The 25,345-nt window shown below is 38.4% G+C and overlaps 1 protein-coding gene across 4 annotated transcripts in view; it reads right to left on the reverse strand.

Annotated features, from left to right (window-relative positions):
• Nucleotides 1-25,345, reverse strand: part of LOC121285855 (calcium/calmodulin-dependent protein kinase kinase 2-like) — a 102,837-nt gene that overhangs the window by 20,880 nt on the left and 56,612 nt on the right. For all 4 annotated transcript variants that reach the window (XM_041202752.1, XM_041202751.1, XM_041202749.1 and 1 more), the window contains 7 exons: nucleotides 14,714-14,750; nucleotides 11,651-11,672; nucleotides 9,455-9,543; nucleotides 2,464-2,663; nucleotides 1,690-1,743; nucleotides 1,373-1,446; nucleotides 1,037-1,124 (listed from right to left, as the gene is read on the reverse strand). In XM_041202752.1, coding sequence (XP_041058686.1) covers nucleotides 1,037-1,124; nucleotides 1,373-1,446; nucleotides 1,690-1,743; nucleotides 2,464-2,663; nucleotides 9,455-9,543; nucleotides 11,651-11,672; nucleotides 14,714-14,750 — 564 coding nt within the window. The remainder of the gene's footprint in view (nucleotides 1-1,036; nucleotides 1,125-1,372; nucleotides 1,447-1,689; nucleotides 1,744-2,463; nucleotides 2,664-9,454; nucleotides 9,544-11,650; nucleotides 11,673-14,713; nucleotides 14,751-25,345) is intronic.

The following is a 25,345-nucleotide window of genomic DNA, read 5'->3' on the forward strand; positions in this document are numbered from 1 at the left end:
CCAGTTTGTTTTGGGGAGGTACTTAGAAGAAGTGAGGTGTTTCCCAATGGCAGCAAAACTGAGAAGTAAGTTAACACTCAAGACAGTGCCTGGCAAGAAAGTCCATGATAGAATATGTTTGAGGGAGCAGTAAAATAACCAAATGGTTTAGCTGTCTAAATTCCTCACAGTCTTGAAATTGTCAAGCTAAAATGCTGGCATTTGTTAAATAAGTTGATTTTTAGAAACAATTTATATGCACCAAGAAATGGGTATTATTTTTTTCCTTTTTTTTGATGGGATGTGGGCAGCATTGGCAAGGCCAGCATTTGTTGCTCATCCCTAACTGCCCCTTGAACTGAATGGCTTGCTCAGTCACTTCAGAGGGCAGTTAAGGGTCAACCGCATTGCTGTGGGTCTGGAGTCACATGTAGGTTAGGCCAGACCAGAAAAGGATGACAGATTTCCTTCCCTAAAGGACATTAGTGAACCAGATGGTTTTTTTACAATAATCGACGATAGTTGTCAGGGTCACCGTCACTGATACCAGCTTTATATTCCAGATATATGAATTGAATTTCAATTCCACCATCTGCCATGGTGAGATTTGAACCCAGAGCATTAGTCTGGGTCTCTGGATTACTAGTCCCAATGACATTACCACTACGCCACTGTGTTTACAACATAAACATTAAAAACATATCCTCAATTGAAATTATAAAATGATAATCTTGCCTTTTCCCCCCTCCACCAACAACCTACCCCCCCACCCCCCATATTTCCACCTTCCTTCTATCACTGCTGCCAAATCTACCTTCACTTTGTTTAACCTCTTCTCTCTTGAATGTTGTGGATTTGTGCTAGGATATAGTTTCATTGCATTTATTATTTGAATATGATGTTTTGAATAAGGACTAAATATCTTACAGGTCAGAGACACAAGGAAGTTAACAGGTTTAGTGACTTCTTTCACCTTACATTTAATATAATACAATTGTTGTGTGTATGCAAGTTACAAAAATGGAATGATTGCAGGAGCAACATCTCATTGTCTTACCTTGATCAGTGAAACTGTAATTCTGGTTTCCGGGTTTTTATCTAACATTTTAAAAATGAGATCCTTCAGCTCTTCAGAGAGGTCTGGCCTAGCTCGCAAAATTAATAACAGGCATTTAAATATAGTCAGCTAAAAGGTAGCAATGTTTCCCACATTAAATTATCCCATTCCCTCATCCCACAAAGAGTCTATAAGCAGAAATGTTGAAAGAGAGTAAAAAGTCTGATCAAGAGAGTAATAATAAAATTCACATACGAATTGAGTTGAGAAAAACACAAACACATTGAAGCAGACCTAAATTGAAAAAAAATAGGTATAAATATACAAACTACTCACTGCTCAGGAAATTCCACTGGCTGGTTCTTAATTTTGTTATGCAGACTTAATATCTGATCATCCATGAAAGGACACTATCATAAAAATAGAACTTCATCAGTTTTATACCCTTCACCAAGATTTTATATGCTGCAAATGAAGACATGTCAAATACTCAAGAAGTACAATAGATAATCAAAAAAGGTATACCAGATAACTTCAGATAGTGAAGACATAAATAGTGAATGAATATGACTGCGCATTTTAATGGTTAAAGGCATTGTTAAAATAAAAAGTAGTGACATAATGCAGCATCATTTAGCATTTTTTATACTTACATGCCCCAAAACGAAACAGTATAACGTAACACCCATCGCCCAAACATCCAAAGCCTAATCAGAGAAAATATAATCAGGTTCCAAAATGAAACAAATATCAATATGTTACAGGCCTGAACCTAAAATCTGAGACTCTCCATGTCCCAATCATGAATAAACAGTAGAAAAACAGCTTGAGAAAGCACCCTTTGTAAAAAGCAAACAATACTTATTCACATTTCAGGTTTCAGGGTAGAGTCTAAAATTTGTTTGGTCAAAGGGGAAAATTCCACAGAAGCAAATTGATCCAAACTTCTTTCAGTACTGTTTTTTTTTGCCTTTGCAGAGAAGCCTATTATTTTGCTGATTTGTCTTCATGGCCATTAGTCTATCCCAAAAAGTTAAGACCTGCACATAATACTAAGTTTTCAATCTCTGCTAAACTATAATTGTCATATGTTTTTTTTTCTTTTTTAACCCATTATGAGAACATGTGGTTTTAATTTTAATTTAGATTTAATTCTTCAACCTAAAGATAACTATCACACAGTGAAGGGCTTTTACAGTGAAATAGATTGGGCACAAATTGTAACTAGGGCTTAAAAAGGGACAGGGACATACTCTCACTTACCACTAAAATAGACTGAATTTCAGGATTCAAACTCAGTTCTAACATAAAACACAACAGAATATGAATTTGGAATGGGCAAGTGTAGAAATATAAGAATCTCAGTAATAGTACATTGTGGATTAATTAATAGTTCTGTCACAGATAAATGAATTACTTTTTTTTACCTTGCCATGAAAATTCTTCCTGGTTTCTGAAATGGTCTCTGGAGCCATGAATGCAGGTGTACCCACACTGCTGGTCAGAAGAGCGTCAGTTCCCTCAAACTGATTGCTAACTCCAAAATCAGCTATTTTGATATGTCCATCTTCTCCAGCCAAGAGATTGGAAGGTTTAATGTCACGATGAATGATCTTTTGATAGTGCACTGCATACAGAACATTTCTTGTTTAAATCTATTTTGATCTTTTCAATGTGGCAGATATCTAGCAGCACCAGAGCACAGGACAGAAGGGATAAGTTAACACTCCATTTCAAATACCAAGCACCAGTTTTCTCTTTTACAATTAAAAACAATTTGCACTGATATGTAACATCTTCAAACTAATTAGACATCTCAAAATGATCTTCAAAAAGCAAAAATAACTCGACATTATACTTACAATGGTCAGATTTTTCTTCATTAACACTTAACTCAGTAGAGGTACCATCATCATAGCCAAGAAACAGTAAAAATAAGTTATAGTAGTGTTAGGAAATAGAGATAGTTTAAGTATGTTATATTTCTAATTTCCGGGTGTTAGGAATGTTTTAGCTTTAAAGTTTAAGTTTGATTTATATTTCTGTATCCGTTTGTTAAGAGAGGTCAAATGGAGTTTTAGTTTCACTTTAAAAGGCTGCTTACATTTCTAATGAGAAATTAATGACCCTATAAAGTAAAAGTAACACAAGAGTAGAAAGAATAGTGCTGTTGCCTAGCAACAGGGGGGCCAGACAGGCAGGTTCCTCCCACAGATACACACACAGAAGACAGACAGCTGTTTGATTTGAGTTCAGCTGATTTTGGAGTTGCTGCCAGGAGAGACTGAAGCAAAGGGGACAGATAAAAGTCCCAATCTAAAGAAAACCCCAAAAATCCAAGGCAGTGGAAGAGGCGAAAGTCCAAAGACCTTGTAGTCAAAGGATGGACAGGAATCTGGATAAACGTCCTGTTAAGTGGAATTAAGAGTGAGGGGCAGAGAGAAAGGCTCCAAGCTTCAGATTTAAAGAGACAAAAGTTGCAGAAAGCAGCTTTAAAGCGAGAACAGCTTGCAAGAGGCAAGAAGGTCCAAAGAGACGACTGAAGGTCTATAACTCTTTGCCAAGGGCATGTGAAGCAGTGGTGTACTTTTGACAGGTGAGACAGAGTGCATGGAAAACAGCTTGAATGCATGTGGTGACCCAAGAAAGAGAGACATCAGAAGGAAAGTTCAAACCCTGGAGGCAAACCCTTGTGGAAGGTATCCGAGAGAAAGGGTTGGTTTGGGAAAAGATTCCAAGGTGAGGTCTTGGAGAGTGGAGTTTGGAAACCCTTGTGTAAAAGACGGAATTAAGTGAGACTAGTAGGTGTGACAAGCATCTGGGGAGATTTGGAGAGATCCATAGCATCTGGCTGAGGTGGTATCTGTCACTTGAGGTCAGAATGTGGTGTGTCTGACCACAGGGTGCCATAGGTTTACATGGACTGGGTACTTACTGTGTACACTAAAATTTCAAATCGGTTTTGTGACTTGTGTTTTCCTTACAAATCTGTATATATCTGTAAAGGTATAGTTGTAGGTGAACTAGTATTGTAGTATAGTTAATCTTTTATTGTTGAATAAATGCTTTATTATTTTGTAAAAAGTTCATCAGCTGACTCCTGTGACACTGTTCACTAGCTACTCTCCACATATTGAAACAAACAAATAAAAGTTAGGATCTATCAGGCTGGGTTCCACCCTGGGATCAGGCTTGTCCAAGGGTAATATCAGCTGGGAATCAAAGTGGGGGCTCCTGTGTAAGTTTGAAATGCGGACAGCGGGTGGTTGGATATGGAATAATAATTGGTTTGGGACTGAAAACCTTTGACATTTGTGGGATTTGTGAATCCTTTTAACAAGTACGTGGAGGTAAGGAGGTACTGGACATAGGAATTGGAGTTGCTGAGAGGTATTATACAGGTTGGGGCTTGAAATGGGTTTGGAGGTTACTAAGAATTTTTTACAAACGGAAAATGCAACTCTGGCTGGTTTACAGGAATTAATCAAGAGTAAGCTGAAGGAATTGGTGAATAAGTTGGACTTAAAATTACCTGAAAGGGTAAGGAAAGTAGACATAGTTGAGATTACAGCACAACATTTAAAACTGAAAGGGATAACAGAGAGACCACGTTTTCCAGGGAATGAGTCACAGCTGGAGGTAGTGAGACTTCAGTCTGATGGGAAGAAGCTGGAACTTGAACAAGCAAAGGAAATGAAAAAACTTGAGCTAGATGCAGCAGAAAAGGACAGGGAAAAAAAGATTATTTCTTAAAGAAATGGAAATGCAAAAACTTGATCCCCAGAGGGAAAAGTTAGCAATGGAAGAGAGAACTAGAGACAGAGAATATTGGCTTAAAAGGCTGGAAGTTAAGAAAGAGATCTCAGATTCTGAGGAAAGTTCTGATGATGAAAAAGCCTTCAACTTAAACCCTAGTGGTGAGATGTTTAGATTTGTGCAAGCTCTCCAAAGTTTGAGGAAAGAGATGTCGAGGCATTCTTTATTTTGTTTGAAAAGGTAGCTAGGCAAATGAAGTGGCAAAAAGAAATTTGGGCATTACTTTTACAGTCTAAGTTGGTAGGTAGAACTCATGAGGTTTATGCTTCACTTTCAGAGCAGTTATTGGGGGATTATGATGCAGTATAAAAAGGCTATTCTGAGTGCATAGGAGTCAGCCCGAGGCATACAGCCAGAGATTTCGGAATATAAGGAAACAGCCTGGGCTGACTTGTGTTGAATTTGAAAGCGTAAAGCATAGTAATTTTGACCGTTGGATATGGGCATTAAAGGTAGAGATAACATACGAAGCTCCTATGGAAATAATACTCTTGGAAGAATTTAAAGATTCACTTCCTCCTGTAGTTAGAGCCCATGTTGAACACCAAAAGATTAAAACAGCTAGACAAGCAGCGGAGATGGTCAACCATAATGAACTGGTTCATAAATCTAAACTCTAATTCTGTTATCCTCATAAACTTGAGAAGGATAGAAGATGGGAAGGTGAAAGGAAAGCAAGTAGTCAGGGAAGAGAAGGAACAGTTAAGAATTCTCAGGAAATTTCTCCTCAGACTAGAAAGGAAGGAGCTGAGGGTTGAAAGTGATATTCGAAAGCTGAAGTGTTTTCATTGTAACAAGGTAGGACATATTAGGGTAGATTGCTGGAACTTAAATGGTAGACCTACTGCAGTAGTAGGAACACCTAAGGAATCTTCAAAAAAAGGGTGTGTGAGAAAAGGAAATGGTTGTTAAAACTACAGTAGTAGTACAGGTGAAACGTGTTCCTTCAGAACATACAGGAAAGGGGGATATGGTTCAGGATGGTCCAGAGAATTCTTCTTTGATTACTGGCGAAGTAAATCAGGCTAACAGAGGGTCTGGATGTTTTGTGTCAAAGGGAGAAGTGTTCCCTTACCCCTTCAACAAAATAACTAATCTGATTAAAATTTTGAAGGATACAGGGGCAGATCAATCATTGATGGTGGCTGATGATACAATTTGTGTTCTGGATAGGAAAAAGTGTTAATAAGAGGTATTAAAGGAATTATGAACCTGTTCCTTTGTGTAAAGTTAACTTACAAAGTTGCTTTGTAAATGGAATTGTTACAATCACCTATTGAAGGGGTAGATTTTATTCTGGGTAATGACTTGGCTAGTGAAGACAGTAACGTGGCAACGACTGTATTGCAGCAGGCAGTTGTCATGCTGATCTTAACAAACTTCAGGAAACTACTGTGGCCAAAGATGAAACACTTATTGCAGATAACAAGCAATTGAAGGAAAACCTGATTAATGTAGAAAAACAACTTTCTGTGTGAAAGAGGAGTTTGCTAATGAAAGAAGAGAATTGGTGAGATCAATTGAGAATCAGTCACAAAAATTAGAACACTTGACTGAGGACTTGAAATATCTAAATGATAAACTTGTAGAAGCAAATTTAACAAAGATCAATCTTCAGTTAAAACTTGATGAACTTCCAGCATCAGAAGTTGCTATGAAACATCAGGGACAATGCCTTGAACAAGAAAAGAAATTGTTGGTAAATCAGAATAACTGGTTGAATGCAGCATTAAAAACCAAAATTAACGAGCTGTTAGAATTCCATCGGGGAAAGAGCAATGAGATTCTCGAACTTTGAAGTAAACAGGATAAAATGAAGGAGAAGCTAAAAGAGATGATGTGTAATATGGAGTGTCACAGTTCCAAAGTTGCTTCTGTGAATAAAAACTCTTTGCTGAATTGTGGTCCAGTTGAGCAAAGAATTGATCCAAGTAAAATTACTGATGAGTCAACCCTAGTGATGGACAATATGGAAACAGCTAATGTGCATGCAAAATTGGAAATCAAGAACTGCCAACAAAAAGGACTGAAAACACAAAATGGTGTGGAAAAGTCAATGACCAGTGGAAAAGTCAATGACCAATGATTTACAAATGCTTGCCGGTGCTAATATACAAAATACAGCAGCTGGAATTCAGGCAGGTGGGACAGTTTGCAAAAGACCATTCAAACCTGGAAAGGAGTGGAATGATATCATTTGTGGTCTGTGTAAAAGAATTGAAGGGTTGGAACGAACTATGAAGCTTCACAAGGAGAATATAATGACACTGCTCAAAAATAAGTGGAAAGGGTTTGTTTGAAATGAGATCTGGAGAAACAACATTATACAAAGTTTAAAGATAAAACCAAGCAGGAGTATGAAACGCTTTTGTATGAGCATAAAAAGCATCTCAATAACATTCTTGAAATGGCAAAAAGAGATTTTGACCAGAGAAGAAACGAGATGTTAATGTACAAAAACGTCATTTTGACTTTGCTAAATTAAAGTGTGAATTTACTACATTTGGGTTCAGAAAATGAGCTTGAGGATGGAATTACGCCTACAGCAAATGAAAAGGATGATTGGGCTGTAGACTTTAATGAAACATTTTTTGCTGAGTTAAAGACCGGGAATAAAAGGAAAAAAGAAACAAAGTGTTGAGTTATGATAATGCTATGTTGTGCAAATTCTGCTAATCTTGTTACATTTATTGACTTTAAGTACATTTTTGTAATTGTACGATATAACATCTCCAACTGTGAAACAAAATGGAAAATTTATTTGTATAATATGAAATAAGCTACTGTTAGAGGTTTGCAATGTTAGGTTTGTGTGAGGCGGATGTAAGGCCATTGTAAAGAAACCTTCAATGTGTGAAACTTACTTTCTTCCGAAGGGAAAGGTGTTAGGAAATAGAGATGGTTTAACTATGTTATATTTATATTTCTGGGTGTTAGGAATGAATTTTAGCTTTAAAGTTTAAGTTTGATTTGTATTTCTGTATCTGTGTGTTGAGAGGTCAAATGGAATTTTAGTTTCACTTTAAAATACTCCTTGCATTTATAATGAGAAGTTTATGACCCCTCTAAGGTAAAAGTAAACACAAGGGTAGAAAGAATAGTGCTGTTGCCTAGCAACAGGGGGGCCAGATAGGCAGGTTCCTCCCACAGATACACACACACACAGGAAAGACAGAAGACAGACAGCAGTTTAATGTGGAAGCTGTTGGAGTTCAGCTGGTCTTGAATTGCTGCCAGGAGAGGCTGAAGCAAAGGGGGCAGATAGAAGTCCCAAGCTGCAGAAAACCCCCAAAAGTCCAATGGAGTGGAAGAGGGGCAAGTTCAAAGAAGACCTTGGAGTCAAAGGAAGGACAGGAACCTGGGGAAAGGTCCAGTTAAATGTAGTTAAGAGTAAGGGGAAGAAAGGCACCAAGCTTCAGATTTAAAGAGACAAAAGCTGCAGAAAGCAGATTTAAAGTGAGAACAGCTTGCAAGAGGCAAGAAGGTCCAAAGAGACAACTGAAGGTCTGTAACTCTTTGCTATGGGCATATGAAGCAGTAGTGTACTATTGACAGCTGAGCCAGAGTGCATGGACAACAGCTTAAATGCATGGGGACCCAAGGAAGAAGAACATCAGAAGGGGGATTCAAAATCCTGGAGGCAAACCCTTGCGGAAGGCGTCTGAGAGAAAGTGTTTGTTTGGGAGAAGATTCCAAGATGAGGTCTTGGAGAGTGGAGATACGAAACCCTCGTGTGAGGGACGGAATTCAGTGAGACTGGTCTGCTCACAATGTGACAAGCATCTGGGGGGAGCTGAAGAGAGATCCATAGCATCTGGTTGTTGTGGCATCTGTCACTTGAGGTTAGAGTGTGGTGTGTCTGGCCACAGGGTGCCTAGGTTTACATGGAGTGGGTACTTACTGTACACATCAAAGTATAAAATAGCTTTTGTGACTTGTATTATCCTTACAAATCTGTATATATCTGTAAAAGGTATAGTTGTGGGTGAAGGAGTATTATAACATAGTTCACCTTTTCTTCTTGAATAAATGTTTTCTTTTGTAAAAAGCTCAACAGCTGACTCCTGTGACACTGTTCAGTAGCTACTCTCCACATATTTAAACAAACAAATAAAAGTTAGGATCTATCAGGCTGGGTTCCACCCTGGGATCAGACTTGTCTCGGGGTAATCTCAGCTGGGGACCGTAACAAGTAGGTAACTCTGATCAGGATCAGGTTACATAATATCATTATGTGAAATCATTGTATAAAAACACTACTATTTAAGGGTGTTACAGAGTGATCTGATTGGGATTTCTGCTTGTGATTTCCCCACGATGAGTTTCCAACATCAGACATGCTGTATTAGGAATGTCATGCAATATCCCACAGGGAGAGATATTTATCATGAACCACACTAACGCATCTTTCAAAGTGCAGTTACAGAGCAGTATAAGCGAGGATAAGGAGCAGTTCACCTGCTTACTTGCCAGGGATTGTGTATGGCAAAACAAAGCAAAGGGGAAATAAAATAGGAAGTTAACACTATTTCAAAGTCATCTCAATCAGAAGATGTTTGTTTCCTATTCACTGTCATATAAAGGAACACATCCTACACTTACAGAATTCAATTCCCATGATCAAGTCTTGAAAGTAGAATCGTGCTTGCTCTTCTGTCAAGGGTTTATCAGTTGGAACCTCCATCACAGGGCTGAAACAATATAGAATCAATTGCCAACAAATTGGTGAAGTCTCTTGGCATTCTAATTTTTCACAATATATAATTTTCAAGTTTTACTAGAAATGGAGACATTATATATTTTTGATGTGTGCAACGCCACTAGTAGAGGCTAGACATTTGTCACTTTTTCATATGGAGAAAAGAAGTAACCCACATCATTTCTAGTCATAGAAGAGCCACACTGACTAAGGTCTGGATGCATTGTGTGAGAAAAGCCTAACCAATGTTCCCTGCTGTTGAACACACCCAACAGTAGCTGTAGAGGAAAAGCAGGTAGGTCTTTGCTAGATTACAATATGGGGTTAGACTGGACAATTTAAAATGGTGACCATGGAAGAGTAGCATAAATTAATATTTAGGAACATCTGTTTTTAACATACACAGAACATGTAAAACTACAACCCATAGATATTGTATAAAAATGTGGTTTTGGTCCTAGAATGGGAAAAAAGATACAATCGTAGATGTCAAATTAAATTTCTTTCAAGGTCCAGCTGTAAATTTTATTTGTACACTATTTTCCAATATTTGGAAGTGAACAAAATTAGGTGTTAACACTGAGGAAACCAATAAATACTAGAATAAAATTACCAGTATGGTGAGCATAATATGGAGCCTGACAAAACCCTCGGTCAAAAAGACTACTAAATGTTTCATAAATGTTTTACGAAAATACATAAGACCGCATTTTGCGCTCAATGGTGAAGGAACGACACTCGCCATTCATCATACTGACTGTTACGCACAGACTTTGTGCGAGATTTTCAGTGGCAATTTGCAGCATTGACTCACAATTTCCAGCATTGTGCCCTCAACAGAGGGCCTGTGGCAAGTATGAGCAGGACAAACAAAAACATGGCTCTTCAAGCAATCAGACTGAAGATTTCTCACTGAAACACAAAGCAGGATTTTGCCCTGGTCTAAATATGTAAGTATAAATTAAATGAATTCATTGTAAAATCATATACAAAAAGTGAAACAAAGAGAGAAAGAAAGATGGGAGAGAGATACAAGAGACAGAGAGAAATAGTAAATTTAAAAAATAAAACTCAAACACTAATTGAATTCTACAGAAATGAGACTCCAGTTATAAAATTAAGCTTTCGGTGCCAGAATGCACCAGACCTAATTTTCTTGGTGTGTTTAGTGGGCAACTACAGCAAACTGATACTCTTACATTGATTTCAATGTCACATCTCTCAAAGGTACTGAAATAGCGCTGCCTGTGGAGAAGCAGGATAGCTTGAACAGCAACTTGCTGATTTCCATGTTTAACTGTGCATGTGCAGACTCCTAAAGTTGCTGTCCAATTTACTCTGTAATAACAGTGAAGGTTGTCAGCCTCACTTAAGTTTCAAACAAAATTTGGGCCACGTGTTTATATATACAGCTGTTAAGTTTGAAAATATATTACTGCATACACTTTGACTAACAAAACAATACAATTAAAGGAGCTAAAAAAAAATTATACTATACTAGTGTTAATGCTTTGAGTTCAGCGACATTTAGCCATGTCTATGTTGAGAGGAGATTTGATAGTGATGTTCAAAATCTGTACAGGAGATAGGCAGAAATTCTTCCTTTTGGCAGAAGGGTGGAGAACCAGAGCAAAAGAACCAAAGAATACATGAGAATACAACTTTTACATGGCGAGTGGTTAGGATCTGGAATGCACTGCCTGAGAGGGCGCTGGGGCTGATTCAAATGGGACTTTTAAAAGGAAATTGGATGAGCACCTGAGCAAAAAATTGCAAGTTTACAGGGAAAGAACAGGTCAATGAGACTAGATGAATTGCTCTTGCAGAGTGCCAGTGTACACTTGATGGACCAAATGGCCTCCAATGTTGTAATCATTCTCTGTTTTTCCACTTGCAATGAGTTTGCTTGGGATATTGTGTAGCTGAGGCTATGCATTTCCCTGAAATGTGAAAGAGACTCAAATTGAAGGATCAGCATAAGCCACTCTAAACATCCATGAGACTGCAGGAACACTAGCTGGAATTTGATAATATACCCTTGTTTGGATAATCAAGCAGAGAAAGATGTTCAAAAAAGGATGAAAAAGCAAAATACTTACCCTTGTTTCACAAGTTCAAAAACTGAGAGAGAAGAAACAGAATTACAATAAGTTTCTACAAATATATTTAAGTATCTTTGTTAAATAAGAGTATTAAAATGAATTAGCACTTAGATAATATTATGGTGACATCACAAGAGAGTCAATGTTTTTATTTGTATGATTTACATAATCGCATAGCATTTGTTTACAAAAATGGTTTCATAAAATACCTCTGGTTTCCCACTTGCCAAGAAATCACAGCCTAAATTTCCTCCATCCAACTCACCTCAGTGTAAGTCAGGTGGTGTGCTTTTCACGAGCGCCTGACCTGAGATCTGCAGAACCCAGCTGCATTTCTGGTTTCAGCTCACTTAAATGACAAGGCAAGATTACCAGATGGTAATCACTGCTTGCTCCAAATCTGCAGAGGGAAGTAATGCATTTCTGCAGGTGTTAAATATTTTTGACAATGGGCTGGTGTTTCTGGGCCTGCTGGCTGCTTTCTTTCAGAAAGAGATATGAACTCTGGTCACCCCTGTTCCATCAAAATACTTTAAAAGTGTACTCAGCTGAGATAAAAGGGTAATGCTGCAATATCTAGCACCCAGTTTGCTGTGTAGTTTGCATCCACCCAGCAAAATCCTCTGAAAACGATGTGGGAGATGTTATGATGCCTTTCATGGGTCATTTTCATGGCATTTAATTACTCTTAACTATTTTAAGGGGAAATTTTCCGCACACTGTGGGGGCAACCCAGAAACTGCACATCAAGCACAAATGGGGTGGAGTCCTGGGTACCTGCCTCTTTACCCTACAGTCTGAGATTGGTGCACCCTGATCAGTATAGCTGGCATGGAATAGCTTTATAATTAAATAATTTATCAAACTGGTGCACTCATCTTATAAAAAGCCTGTTAAAATTTTCACACATATTCATTTTTATATATATATATATATATATATATATAAATGCATACATACAATAAAATCTGCAACAACACATGCTTCCCTTGCCCAGATTAAGTACTTTATTAATTCCTAATAATCATTTTGCTCAGGTTACTAGAATAGTTCTAATTTAGTATTGCTGAAAAAAAAGGTGCTGTTGAAGCTTTTTGTGTTGTGCTGATCAGGACAGATTCGCAAGGTAACCAAATTTCAAAGGGAATAACAATTTATACTGCATAGGTAGATGGCGCTGATTGGTTGGCAAGTGGACGATGATTGGTAGAGCTGTTGCCATGGAGAATGCACCAGGGAACAGTTAACTGCCAAGCTTTTGTTTAAGTTCGAACCAGGGAAATCGACTTTGATTGGTTAGGCATTGCCGTGGGAAATGAATCAGGGAATGTCTGTCCCCTAAGCTTTTGTTTAGTTTTAAAAGGCATAATGCATGGATGTGTTCTTCCTGTTTGCAAAGTGCAGGGCTGTTTGTGTGAATATATGCAGCTTCTAGCTCACATTAGTGAGCTACATTGCAAGCCCAACTGATAATCTTAAAATGGTTGTTAGTGTAATTCTTAGCACAATCAGGATTGTTTCGTAAGTGTTGTCCAGTTGCTGAATCACATCTTATGTTGGGCACTATGTTCTGAGTTTTGCAACTGCAGGCTGGTTGAGTACAGTCAGTATTTTGCCTGACGCAAACAATCGAAAGAACATGTTGTTTGCTATGATCCAGCAGTCATTGGGACGTACAGCCTACATAACTGGCATCACATGGGCACTGCAAATCATCTACAACATTACTCATTTGTGTGATAGGCAGAGCGTCTTTTTGACTTGATGTCATTGTATGATGGCGATCTAGATGTGCTACCATTGTCTGAATCTTTATCCATTGAACTAATGAATTCAGCAACTTGTGCAGTTGAGTTCAGGTTTAATGACACCATGTACGCCCAAGTAGATGGTGTTGCCATGTGAACTCAAGGTTCAGCTCTCACCAATATCTTCACCGGTTTCCATGATAAACGTGTCTTTGATGGCATGACCCCAAACTTCCTACCCCTTGTGTATTTCCAATATGTAGATGATATGTTTGCTATATTTGAATCTGCAGCTGCATGTAAGAATTTCCTTACACGCCTAAATGGGCTCCATCCTGCCCTCAAATTCACCTCTGAAATGGAGCAGTCAAACGAGCTCCCTCTCCTTGATGTGCTGGTTGAGAAATCTGCCAGTGAATTCTCTAGTACTGTCTTCTGCAAGAATGCCAAGTTTTGTAAACAGTTATACTTTCAACCGTCCATTTAATTCCAAGATGGAATGAAGTTGGGGACTGGAAGATAGCTAATTAATAGCACTGTGGGTGTACCTACACCACGTGGACCGCAGCGGTTCAAGGCAGCAGCTCACTACCACCTACTCAAGGGCAATTAGGCATGGGCAATAAATGCTGGCCCATTCAGTGATGCCCACATCCCATGAATGAATAAAGAAAAACAGTTCTACCAGGAGACTGCACAAGGCCCATGTGATTCATGTTGCCATGGAGTTGGCTTTAGGAAGGGAGAAGTCCATTTTAATAAAGTCTTGGCATTAAGTACCAACTGAATTCTTGCATGGAGTATGAACTGTACTCTATCCTAACCTAAATCCCAACTAGTAAATGGTCACATTAATTACGTAAATGTTCTTAAACTACTGAAACAGCTCTGTGGGAACCTTTCAGAAGAGATTATTTCATTTGTTCACATTTGTCTGTTCTACATACAATCAGAAAAGAAAAAGTTAAGTGTACCACAGGAAGATTTGATGGAAGAAAGCACATAGTTCATGAACTAATTTTGTTGAAATTGTTACAACATATCTTAGGAGAAAGTGGTGCCAACTTGTCACAAGCTGACATTGCATTCTAAAATGTAATAATAAATAGCTCAAGCTACCAAATACAGTATTATTTTAAAAAAGTATCACAGGGTAAAAATACAATTTAAAATAATTACTTTGTTTCTAAGTAAAATGTTGATTATTACTTAGCCAATTTGCACATAATTTATTAACACAAGGAGACATGCTGGGCTACATGTGGTGTATGATTCAAATTATATAGTATGACAAAGAAATATTGGAACATACCCATGTATAGATGGTCCTCACTCGGGTCATCAAGCACCTGTGAAAATAAACAAACAAGGAGTGACATCTTAGAAACACTCTTACATTGCAACAAGGACCATAAATTAGGAAAAGAAATATTTGCTGGAGGACCCAGTTTTTAAAAAAAATTCTCAATGTGTGGGCATCAGCAGCAAGACTGGCATTTATTATCCATCCCTATCTGGCTCATGAAGGCAATGGTGGGCATTCTTCATGAATGGTTGCAACCACCCGCCATCACCTCGCCGCTTCGTCATGCTGGATGCCATATTTAAAGTCCAGCTGTAAGCATACATCTCAGTGCTTCCAGATCATGGCTGCTGTACAGAAGACAGGATGGTCCTGAAAGCCATAACATTAAACCTTTTTTCCATCACTCCCATAAATTTGAAAAGGATAGCAAATGGGACAGTGAAAGGAAGGCAAGTAGCCAGGGTAAAGAATGGATAGCTGGGAATACCTTGAGATCTCCTCCCCATATCAGGAAGATAGAGGTGAAACTCGAAGGCCAAAGTATTTCCATTGTAATAAAGTGGGACACATTTGTTCAGAATGCTGGAAGTTGTGAGGGAAACCCATGGGACTTATTGGAGTTCGTAAGAGTAAGTCCGAAAACAGAACTCAAAAAAATGTGATGGATCAAACTGGAGCTTTAACTACAAATAAGGGCCTGGAGGTAAACACTGCTGTGAATGCAGGTGAAGTGAATAAGGTGAATGAGAGATATAAAGAGTTATTGTCTAAAGGGAAGATAACTCCTTTTTCATCAAATGGTGCAGCTAAACCCATATCTATATTAAGGGACACAGGAGCTACCCAAACTCTTTTGCTGCAGAAGGACCTAGTTTTCCCTCCAGAGAGTTCAATGAAAGCTAAAGTATTGGTAAATGGGATAAGGGGGAGAATATATCCCAGTTCCATTGTATAAAGTGCAAATGGAGTGTGATTTATTGCGTGAATCGATGGCTGTAGGAGTAGTTAAGAAATTACCTGTGGATGAAATTGATTTACTCCTGGGGAAGAATTTGGCAGGAATGAAGGTTATAGCTTCATCCATCATTACGGAAAGTCCGAGACAGAGTAGTTACAAGATCAAGTTCCTAGTATTTTTCCATTGAGTGTGGGTGATCAGAGCAATGGCTAAACAAAGTCCATCACCAAAAGTCAAAGTAATACCACGAGCAGATGTTAAGAGTAGCCAAAACTTTCTTCAAGGATGAGGATAATTCAAAGTAAGTGTTCAACATGTCTTCATTAATTGAGGCTCAAAAAGCAGATCCAGAGTTAAACAGTTAGCTCACGGCTAAAACTGAGGCTGAAGGAGTTCTGGAGTGCTATTACATTAAAAACGGAGTTCTGATGAAGAAGTGGAGACATCCTCACAGATCTGTGGATAAGGAATGGACGGTTGTTCATCAGATAGGATACCACCCAAATATAAGGAGATATTGTGAATAGCATATGAAATCCCAATGGCAGGACATGTAGGAATACGCAAAACCCAAGCATCGATAAACAAGCATTTTTTCTGGCAAAGACTTCATAAGGACGTAGTGCAGTTTTGTAAAATGTGTCATACATGTCAGATGGTAGTAGTAGTGGAGGATGACAGAGAGAGTAAAGGCAAGGTAGAAGGAGAAGAAGGCAGTGCCTAAAGTGAACCTCCTACAACTCGACTAGCCAAAATGACAATACTGGGACAGTTAGACACTGTTCTCATATTTAGAGGAAGGACCAAGGAAAGATCTAATAAGGTTACTCAGGAAATGTAAGGGCATTTGTAGGGATATACCTGGATGTACTACATTAGCTAAACATGATGTGGATATAGGAGACTCAATGCCAATAAAACATCGTTAGAAACAGAGATCCAATATATGATGGACAATCAATTGTTTGAGCCTAGCCAAAGTGGCTGGAGTTCACCAGTAGTACTGGTTCCTAAGTCAGATGGATCCACTAGATTTTATATAGACTACAGGAAAGTGAACGTAGTAACAAGAACAGATTGGTACCCAATTCCTCGGTTAGGAGATTGCATCGATAGAGTTGGCAGTGCCTGATTTCTTTCTAAAATTGATCTATTGAAGGGGTACTGGCAAGTGCCATTAACATCAAGGGCTAAAGAGACATCCGCCTTTGTTACACCAGTTGGGTTGTATCAATGGCTAGTCATGCTGTTTGGGTTTAAAAACACCCTAGCTACATTCCAGAGACTTATGAATCAAGTTGGAGCTAAAGTGCCTAACTGTGTTGTTTATTTGTATGATGTCATAACATATGGTAACATGTGGGAAGAACATATAAAGCAATTAGAGGGCCTGTTTTAGCAATTGCAGTTGGTGGCTTAGTCATAAATATGGCCAAAAGCGAACTTGCAAAAGCAAGGGTAACTTACCTAGGTCACATTGTAGGACAAGGGCAAGTGTTGCCAAGAACAACAAATGTGAACACTCTAATAGAATTTCCCATTCCTAAAACTAAACGATAAATCATGATGTTTTTGGTCACATCTGGGTTTAAAGCAAGTTTGTGGCTAACTTCAGCACAATAGTTGTACCTCTCACCATTTGTTAAGAAAACAAGCAAAATTGGCACACAGTCAGCAGGATGGCAAGCAGCCTTTGAAAAGCTGAAAGAGGGAGTACTCTGCAGTAGGAAAAGTGCCTCTAGCATTATTGCTGTCTCTTCACCACTTTGAAGTTTATGTCCGACACAATAACAAAGAAACACTAATTGACACTGACCATAATCCGCTGACGTTCATTGAAAAGTTTAAAACTCGAAATGCAAGACTGTTATTTCAACCATTCAATGTAAACATTGTTCATATTACCGGCAAAGATAATGTGATTGCAGATGCACTGTCTGGGGTGCAAAATACCTAAATTAAAAGGCTAAGAAATTCTGAAGATTTTCTACAATTGTATAAGGGAGAGGAAGATGAATGGAAGTAAATCTCATATTTTGTTGTCCATATGTCACATACCTTGTGATGAAACCCATTTTGAAATGGCGTTTCATCTCTTTTAAGGGTGGAGGCATGTAAGGAACATATCTTTTTATTTTCTGTTGGATTGTGAATTAAAATTATAATGGCTGCAGTTTGAAAGTCATGTCCACTGGAACAGGATGACAGATATATACAATGTTGCAGTCCTGGAACACAGTGTGTCATTGACGAGCCCCCAAACTCCGTCACGATTCACTGGGGATAGTGCGCTACAATATCAAGCCCTACTGCTCCCTGAACCACAACAAATGTGAAAAAGTTTGATCAAACCACTAAATTGCCCTAATTCTACCTAACCGTTTAATTTAGGTTAACAGAATACAAGCACGAGGCTTGTAAACTTAAGTAAATAACTGTTCATTGAACAAATTGTCTTTAACTAGTGGCACAGGAATGAAATGTGAACTGCTAACTTCTAACACTGTATAAAACTTAAATTCTACACACACACGCGCACACGCATCAGCATCATCACCAACACCACCAACCCACTCCCCCACCCCAACCATGGATTTTAGGGGCGGAATAAAACAGTTCAATAGCACCAAATCCGGAGTACAGGATTCGATGAGTTGATTTTGATCGATATCCTCCAAATTCCTTTCAGTTTTGTTGATGACACGAGCTGCTCTTCCAGCACTTTGTTCACTGGTTGACCACTTGCCTTTCCATGTCTCTAATAGTGATTTTCCCCTTATGCCTCTTGACAGGGGTTTTCAAGGTGAAAGAAAGTTATAGAGATATGAGGAGAAAAAGCCAGCTACCTATTATTGTGGAATCACTGGAATCTTACACACATAGGAGAGAAAGGTTTTAGGTCTTGTTCTCTCAGACTAGGAGCTATAATAGCTGTACTGCTCTCGCACAAAACCTGGTCACCTGGTCAGAAGCCAATTAAAACGTTGTTGTCAGGCAGCTCCCTTGGTCTAGGTTTCCTTTCTGGCAGCATCCTGTCTTTCATGGCACACTCTGTTCCAGGACTGCAACATTGTATATACTTCTCATCCTGCTCCAGTGGACATGTCTTTCAAACTGCAGCCAGTGTAATTTTGATCTACAATCCAACAGAAAATAAAAAGATATGTTCCTTATAACTTTGTTGAGAAACTTGCCTATGTCTTGATCACTGGCGTCAAACCAGTCTTGGTGCTTCCATTTAATGAATCCTTGGACCTCAAATCCTGTGCTGTAAGTAACATCCCTTAAGAATCTTCAATAGCAATATTGTCCGCCTGGATATCAACAATTTCTGTGGCTAGTCTGTGTTCCAGTTCCTTTCTCTTGGTCATGTCTTTAGGAAGAATTATATCAAGCTTCCTCGGTGGCTTGACTTTGTGCCAAAGTGCCTTCGATTTTACACTACTACTGACAAGCTGATGGTCAGATCCATCATTCTGCGGCTCTAATGGAGCAGGTAGAGTGCCTGTCTTTGAGATTTCTGTCATACAATAAGGTAGTCCAACATATGCCAATGTTTGGATCTGGGGTGCATCCATGTAGTTTTCAGTTTGTCTGCTTGCTGGAAGATTATGTTGGTGATGGTAAGGTCAAACTCGCTGCACTTAGAGGAGCTGGCCATTGGAGTTTTTCTGCCAATACTGTAGTATCCTACTGCTTTCCATGTATTACAGTCTGTGCCCACTCAAGCATTGAAAATCATCAAGAATAACAAGGACCAGAATGGTGAGGATAGTTGAGATGCTCTTCATCCACAAAATGCTCCGTATGGTCAGCATCTCTTGAGAGCAACTAGGGATGGGCAATAAAAATGCTGGCTTAGCCAGAAACGCCCACATCCCTTGAAAGAATTTTTAAAAACATAACATTTAATATTTTGCCCTCCTGCACTTTCAAACATCATTATTTTCTTTGTTTTAATTAAGTTTCATTTCTGCTATGTAAAGAAGCTATATTTTCCTGATATTACTATAGGATACTTTAAAGTAGGCTTATGGTTGTGTGTGTGAGAATAATTTATAAAAACTGCAGACTGTTAGACTGCAAGGTTTGAATCATCAAAGGGGTTAAGTGAAAAAAAAACAAGTATTTGAATTGCTAATGGACGAGCTAAGTAAAATGAAATTTGCATTTTTAGATAAGTGAAGAGGTTGTTGGCCTTTCAAAGGGACATGATAATATGTTTACAATTAGCAAGGTAAATAAGGCAAAATTATGTTTGTTATTCCCAAAAGTGCTGGCCATTATGATAACATGAAAGATTTTTATATTCTGGGAAGAGTAAATTCCAAAGACAGATGGAAACAATGGGATTTATAGATCAAAAAGAAGAAAATATGTTTAAAGAAAGATGGAAAGCAGTTTGGGGGTGGCAGTGTAAGATCTTGAAAGGTGCACTGTGTGAAATAAACTTGTGGAAAAAGCCTCCAGCCACTGTGGAGGACTTTGCTGTTCCAGTGACCAAGGTTGTATTAAAAGTCTTTGGAGTTTCACTATTGTGTGAGAGGGAGAAAGAAGGGTGAAATACCTCCCTTACAGCAGCAGAAGGTGCTTGCTGTAGTCTTGCTGGATGTTTTATAGATTAATAATCTATTTTGGACTGTTGCCTGAAAGGGGTGTGTAGTTGGGAGTCTAGTTAAGTAAAAGTTTTGGGAACTGTTATAAGACTAAGTAACTGTGTACCTGCAACTTTGTGTGTGTTTGATTTGTTTTTCTTCTTTTGTTAATATATGTTTTAATTTAATCTTTAAAATCTCTGAAGATGGTAGTGGACTTGTTGCTTCTGACTTCAGTCCACAAACCTTCTTGTAATAAATATAAATTGCAAAATTGTTTTAATAGCCTGGCCAGGTTTCCCTCTGGGATTTGGTCAACCTGGCAAATACCACCTGCCATATCATAACAGCTGTTTCCATCTTCAAGGAAACTTCTTTAATTCTCAGGGTGGACTTATTGAGCCACAAACTTTTCCATGGTTCTTATCAATGGGACTTATTATCAACTAATAGAAGGCACTTTGCAGCATGTGGTAGATCAATCCTGAGGAGTTTCCTTGTTCTAAATATGGAACATTCCATCAACCTGATGCTTACCTAGTGGTTTATTTGAACACTGGTGCATTCTACCCATTGTAGAAAATGAATATTTTAATTTCATGTCAAATTACTTTCTCACTAAGACATTTCAAAATATTTTATTATTTTCAAAAGGATTTTGTAGTCATTTTAATTTCCTTTGGATAGAAAAGACTACAGTAACTCTGCCCTTCTGGCTAAATTGAAGAGATTAATACAAGGATATCAAGCTGTTTTTTTATCGTGATCAAACGACAACTCACTCCAGTATTCTGGAAAATTAAAAAAAAGCACCAACAACAATTCCCCTTCTCCAAACTGCATGGCTAGAAAATCAAAAATTAAACCTTAGTTCAGCAGAAGTGTAAAGGCCTAGATATGTACAAAAAAAAATCACACATTTACAAAACCACACTGGAAAAGAAATCCACATCGAAGATATTTGCCTCAAGTAGTGAATTTGTGACTGAATCTGCACGCAATGTGTGAATAATTATGTAAATAGCTTTATACAAGAGAATTGAGAATTTGCACTAATTCGACACTATTCCAAACTGACTTAAAACTGTGGTTGAAAATCAGTCCTAATGTATTGGAATAACAATTTAAATATGACAGGTAAGCTTTGTAGCAATTTTTTGTACTTTTGTTTTTGCATTCAGTTCAAGATTTATCCACGATCAGCTACAGAACTTTGTAATTATTGGCATACAAACATCGGCACAAGTCCGAAATTACCCCTTAACTTTCTATTCTAACCACCATGTCAGGGGTTATTAAATATGTTTAGCGTTATACAGGGAAGCTAAAGCACCTCTCACAGACTGACACCAGGCCCTCATATTTATTAAATGGCTTCAGCCACATTTGCCTGGGCTTTAACATTTCTTCTATACATACATGTAACTAACTTTTGTATGAGTTATTGTACAACTTTCATTTACATGGTACATTGCCTTACAAGCATGCTGCTATGTGAATGCAGACAAGTTTCAGGTCAATTTGAACATTGCGTCCATGAATAAAATATTGCATGTGCCACCCCAATGCTGCATGGTAGCAGGTCTCCCTGCAAGAAGTAGCAAAATCACAAGATATTTACCAACGTGGAAAACAATTGGCCCGTTTTAACTCAACCTTTCAGAAAGAACCCAAAATTTCTAAGTTGCTACATCCAGTTAATTCTTAACTAATCTAGGGTTTTCTTCTTTTTATTCATTTATGGGGTGTGGGTGTCGCTGGCTGGGCCAGCATTTATTACCCATCCCTAATTGCCCTTGAGAAATTGGTGGTGAGCTGCCTTCTTGAACAAATGCAGTCTATGTGGTGTAGGTACAACCACAGTGCTGTTAGGGAGCAGTTCCAGAATTTTGATCCAATGAGAGTGAAGGAATGTGTGTGTGTGTGTGAGTGAGAGAGAGAAAGACTTAATTGGATTAAAGGCATCTGGTCTGAAGGCTTTGATGAGGTAAAAGATGAGCTAGGTTTGAAATGTTAAGTAGATAAACCTAGGTGTCAAGGAAACATCTACATTTTTCAATAAATCAGGCTAGATTGTTTTCAAAGGAGGGGTGAAATGGGTCACCTGGCCAGGTAAAGTTCAGAATCAGTGTTTATTTTTCCCAAAATTACTGGTAAAACTTAGTACTATGAGAGATTTTTATCAGAAAGGTAAAGTCCAAAGACATAGTGAAACAACTGAAATTTGTATTCAAAGGGGAAATATATATATAAAGGAGCGAAGGCTGTGTATAAGGGTAGGCATTTTGAGACCCAACAAGTGTGAAAAGCCTTCAGCATCAGTGCCTCAAGCTGCTATCTACAAAGAACTGAAGTTAAGGAAACTCACTTTGAATTGGATTGTCAGGGTATCATGTTTCTTTGCCTGGGTCTTTTTAATACCTGTGTGTCTTACCATTGCCTTAACGAAAGTGTAACCGGGAGTCAGATTAATTAGGGGATTTAGAAGTTATTATAGTAGTAATTTGTAGACATATGAATGCGCTTAAAATAATTTCTCTTATTAATAAATGTTTAATAGAGTTTTGTAAAAAATTATAAGGCTCAGTGGTCTTATTACTGCTGAATGCAAAGCCCGCATCTTAAAAAGCAGTTGTCTCAAGTTTCCCTCTGGGATTTGAACAACTCGGCATTTACCAACGGCTAGTTGGGGGCTCTTTGTGTGATATATTTGAAATTCCTTGATGAGTTTGGAGTTGGTGAATCTTAAGGTTACAAATACGAGAAGCACTTTGAATTCATGTGTTGGTGTGAGTTTTTTTTTGAACTGATGAGACTGCAATGTGGCTTTGGCAGTTGCTCAGACTTGTTTGGGAGTTGAAATTATAACTTTGGTTTACAAAAAGTAACTAAAGTTAATGAAATTGGCGGATAAATTACAATCAGGGTTACCTGAAAGGGCTAAGAAGGCAGATATAACTGAACGTATAGCACAGTATTTAAAGTTGGAAGTGATACCTGACACTAGTGAGTCACAGCTGGAGGTAGTGAGACTTCAGTTAGAAATGAAGAAGCTTGAATTTGAACAAGCAAAGGGAATGAGAAAATTGGAGGAAAAGGAAAAAATAATTGGAAGTGAAAAAATTGGAGCTAGAGGCAGCAGGAAAAGACAGGGCATTTCAAAGGGGGAAAGCGGCAAGGCACGAGAAAGAACGGAAGCTGGAACTGGAATTCCAGGCAAGAGAGAAGAATAAAGAAAGAGAGGCAAAGGAAAGAGAGAAGGAAAGAGAAAGGGCATACCAGCTTAAAAGGCTGGAAGTTAAAAAAGAGATCTCAGATTCTGAGGAAAGTTCTGATGAAGTAAAAAACCTTTAACCTAAAACCCAGTGGGGCGATGTTTAAATTTGTGCAAGCTCTTCCAAAGTTTGAGGAGAGAGATGTGGAAGCATTCTTTACTTCATTCGAGAAAATAGCTAAACAAATGAAATGGCCACAAGAAAACTGGACATTGTTGTTACAATCCAGGTTGGTGGGTAGGGCACATGAGGTTTATGCTTCACTATCAGATGAAATGCCTGTGAACTATGATGTGGTTAAAAAAAAAGGCTATTTTGAGAGCATATGAGTAGGTTCCTGAGGCATACAAGCAGAAATTTAGAAATGTGAGAAAACAGCCTGGACAAACTTATATTGAGTTTGAAAGAGTAAAACAAAGTAAGTTTGACTGGTGGATATGGGCATTAAAGACAGAAACAACATATGCAGCTCTTAGAGAAGTAATTGTTTTGGAAGAATTTAAAGATTCAATCCCTTCGGTAGTGAGAACTGATGTGGAGGAACAGGGTGTTCAAACGGTAAGACAAGCAGCAGAGATGGCTGATGATTATGAGTTAGCTCACAGAGCTAAACTTTCTTTTCGTCACCCTTTTAAATCAGAAGAGGGGAAAAAGTGGGAAGGTGAGGACTCAGGGAAGAGGAGTAGGTGGAAATTCCCAGGAAGGGGCTGAGGGTAGAAGTGACATTCGAAAATTGAGGTGTTTTCATTGTCATAAAGTTGGACATACAATGTATGGGTGGTGGAAATTGGAAGAAAAATCTGTTGGATAAAAGGGGTACAGAAAAGCTCTGGAAGTAAAAGTACTGTGGGTTCTGAGGTTCAGGCACAGGAAAAAACAGAGCATTTAGTGTACAGGTAAAACAGGGAGAATCAGTGATAGGTAAAGAAGTGGAAATGTGTTCACAATTTACCCAAGAAAATTCAGAGGAATAGGTTGCAGAAATGTTAGAGGTTTTGTGTGTGAAGGGAAAGTCTTTAGAGTGGGTTTGAGTGGGGTAGGTAAAGATGTTAAAATTTTGAGACACAGGAGTTAGTCAATCCTTAATGTTGTGGGATAGTGACATTTGTCCATCAGAGGGAGTATTGCAGGACAGGTGATAATAAGTGGGGTCCATGGAGATGCTAAACTTATTTCATTGTGGAAGGTAAATTTAAAGAGTAAGTGGAAAACAGGTGAGGTGATTGCTGGAGTAGTTGAAAAATTGCCCATTGCAGGGGTTCAATTTATTCTGGGTAATGATATAGCTGGATCACAAATATGGGTGATGCCTATTGTAGTTGAGCAGCCTATAGAAGTGCTTTCAACAGAAGTGTTGCAGAGAGAGCATCCTGGATTGTTTCCAGATTGTGTGATGACGAAATCACAGGCTAAAATGTTTAAACAGGAAGTTCAAAGGCAGGGAGAAAGTGTGGAAATCCAATTAGCTGACACTGTGTTTGACAACATTGCTCTGGAAGAAGGACTGGAAGACAATTCAGCTGAAGTGTTTAACTCAAGGAGGTTAGTGGAGTTACAGAAAAAGGATTTGCAAATACAACACTTATATCAGACAGCTTACTCAGAAACAGAGGCAAAATGCATTCCAGAATGCTATCACCTTAAGGGTAATGTTTTAATGAGAAAATGGAGGTCTTATTATGTTTCTGCAAACGAAAGCTGGAGGAGTGTGCATCAGATCATACTATCATTTGGAGCTTGAAATGAGATTCTGAGGATAGCTCATGAAATTCCAATAGGGGGACATTTAGGAGTTAAAAAGACACAGGCG

Source organism: Carcharodon carcharias, chromosome 13, assembly GCF_017639515.1.
Source record: "Carcharodon carcharias isolate sCarCar2 chromosome 13, sCarCar2.pri, whole genome shotgun sequence".
Taxonomy (NCBI): Eukaryota; Metazoa; Chordata; class Chondrichthyes; order Lamniformes; family Lamnidae; genus Carcharodon; species Carcharodon carcharias.